The sequence below is a fragment of the Penaeus japonicus genome, unplaced genomic scaffold (genome assembly GCF_977035675.1).
Source record: "Penaeus japonicus unplaced genomic scaffold, GWHDUDI00000001_assembly GWHDUDI00000017, whole genome shotgun sequence".
Taxonomy (NCBI): domain Eukaryota; kingdom Metazoa; phylum Arthropoda; class Malacostraca; order Decapoda; family Penaeidae; genus Penaeus; species Penaeus japonicus.
The window spans coordinates 14,609,646-14,612,145 of record NW_028234419.1 but is presented as its reverse complement, the minus strand read 5'-3'; the positions used below and the strand labels follow the sequence as shown (position 1 = coordinate 14,612,145).

At 39.6% G+C, this 2,500-nt stretch overlaps 1 protein-coding gene across 8 annotated transcripts in view; it reads left to right on the top strand.

Moving 5' to 3' along the window:
- The window catches only part of LOC122256207 (discoidin domain-containing receptor 2), a 109,062-nt gene that overhangs the window by 88,759 nt on the left and 17,803 nt on the right, over positions 1-2,500 (top strand). For all 8 annotated transcript variants that reach the window (XM_086546006.1, XM_086546005.1, XM_086546004.1 and 5 more), the window contains one exon: positions 36-177. In XM_086546006.1, the coding sequence (XP_086402132.1) occupies positions 36-177 (142 nt within the window). The remainder of the gene's footprint in view (positions 1-35; positions 178-2,500) is intronic.

Here is a 2,500-nt window from a genome sequence, read left to right as displayed (position 1 = left end):
CCTCCCTCGCCCCCCTCCCCTGCGGCCTCCGTCAGATGGGCGTGGAGGGCGGCGACATCGACAAGGCCGGCCTGTACTCGGAGCCTTACCACATGACCTACAACTCCATAGGTGGATACTCCTCCATGGCGCACAAGATGAGTCACCCGAACCCACTCTCCAGCCCCGACTATACAGGTGAGTTGAGACGTGGCTTGTGTACACGCCCACCCAACCCACCAACCATTTGAACCCACTAGGATACGCCTGTATTCAGTGTATAGAGATGATATATAGATTGATAGATAGATAGATAGATAGATAGATAGATAGATATAGAGATATAGAGAGAGATAGTATAGGCATATACAGATAGCATTTTGGTGTAGAGGTAAAGCGGCCTTTGTTATTATTTTTGATTGAAAAGGTCTCAATTAGAAAAAAAGAAGAGTTTTTTAACTTTTTGCTGGAACAAGATGCCTATTTTGACATTTTTTACGGAAAAGTAGAAGGTGCTTTTAAAAACCTGTTTGCAAATGAGAAAAGGAGCGAAAAGTGTTTGAAGTGTCCCGGAAATAGTTACTTTCAATCATAATGTTTGTTATAAGATATAGGAGACAGGCCTGAAAGGAGTCTAAGGTTTAAAATTTTACCCCTTTTTTAGGGGGGGGGTAAAAAATGAGGAATACTTCAAGCATTCTAGAAGAAGTTGGTTGTTTTTTTATAGTATGTATATAAATGAGTATATATATGTATATATATATATATATATATATATATATATATATATGTATATATATGAATAGATTTACAAGATTAATTTTAGAATGAAACGTTTACTGTTAAAAGCGTAACTCGTAATTATTTTTTAATGACATTTCGATCACTCATTTAATGAACGATATGTATTGGTTATTTTTCATTGCCATTGAATAGAATAACGATAAATAGAGGCAATAAAAAAAATCTGAGATCCAAAAATTTGAATAAGAAATGACAAAAAGTTTCGGGAAAACAACAACTGATGGAAGAAGAAAAATAAGAAAGCAAATATTCAAAAAGGTAATTTCTTGCGCTGATGACATTTGATATTTAGCTTTATTCAATTACTAATTATCTTACACACACACACACTCACACACACATATAGCGCGAGAGATGGAGATAGAGATATATATAGAGAGAATATAGAAGATAGATAGATAGATAGATAAATGTGTGTGTATATATCTATCTATCTATCTATATATATATATATATATATATATATATATATATATATATATATATATATATACTTATATGTATATATATATATGTATATATATATATGTATATATATATATGTATATATATATATATATATATATATATTATATATATATATATATACTTATATATATATATATATATATATATATATATATATATATATATATATATATATATATATATGTATGTATGTATTTCCTGGGCGCCCTAATCCTCCCGCCCGCGCCGCCCATCCGTCACGGCAACTCGAGGGGCGGCGTGATAATTTGGCGGAATGTAAGCGTTAATGGGGCGCCATTGCTAGCCATTACGAGGAACACAGCATCCCTGGGAAGCGGGGATAGGGGAGAGGGGGGAGGGAGGTGGCTCAGTGCACGCCCACCCGACGCAAATAAACAAAAGGAAACTCATTATGCGGGCGTGTGTAACTAGTTTTTCATTTCATTTCTTCTTCTGTATGTCGTTTTTTATGATGATGAGGGTGGGGGGTCCCTTACTTTTATTTTTCTCCGTCTGCCGTCGTGTATTTCTTATCTCTCTCTTAGCTTCTCTTTCCTTCTCTCTCTCTTAGTCTCTCTTTCCTTCTCTCTCTCTCTCTCTCACTTTCTCTCTCACTCTCTATCTATCTATCTATCTATCTCCTCTTTTCTTCTCTCTCTCCTCTCTCTCTCTCTCCTCTCTCCCTCGCTCTCTTTCTCTCTTCTCTCTCTTCTCTCTCTTTTTTCTCCTCTCTCTCTTCTCCTATCTCTCTCTTCTCTCCTCTCTCTCTTCTCTCCTCTCTCTCTTCTCTTCTCTCTTCTCTCTTCTCTCCTCTCCTCTCCTCTCCCCTCCCCTCTCCTCTCCTCTCCTCTCCTCTCCTCTCCTCTCCTCTCCTCTCCTCTCCTCTCCTCTCCTCTCCTCTCCTCTCCTCTCCTCTTCCTCTTCCTCTTCCTCTCTCTCCTCTCCTCTCCTCTCCTCTCCCTCTCCTCTCTCTCCTCTCATTCCTCTCTCCTCTCTCTTCTCTCTCTCTCTCCCCCCTCTCTCTCTCTCTCTCTCTCTCTCTCTCTCTCTCTCTCTCTCTCTCTCTCTCTCTCTCTCTCTCTCTCTCTCTCTCTCTCTCTCTCTTTCTCTCTCTTTCTCTCTCTTTCCCTCCCTCCCTCGCTACCTCCCTCCCTCAGTTCCTTCTCCCAGAAGGGAAGGAAAGAGAGATGGTCCTAGGAGGGAGAGGGAGGGGGAGGGGGAGGGGGAGGGTACACGAGAAGGAGGAGGG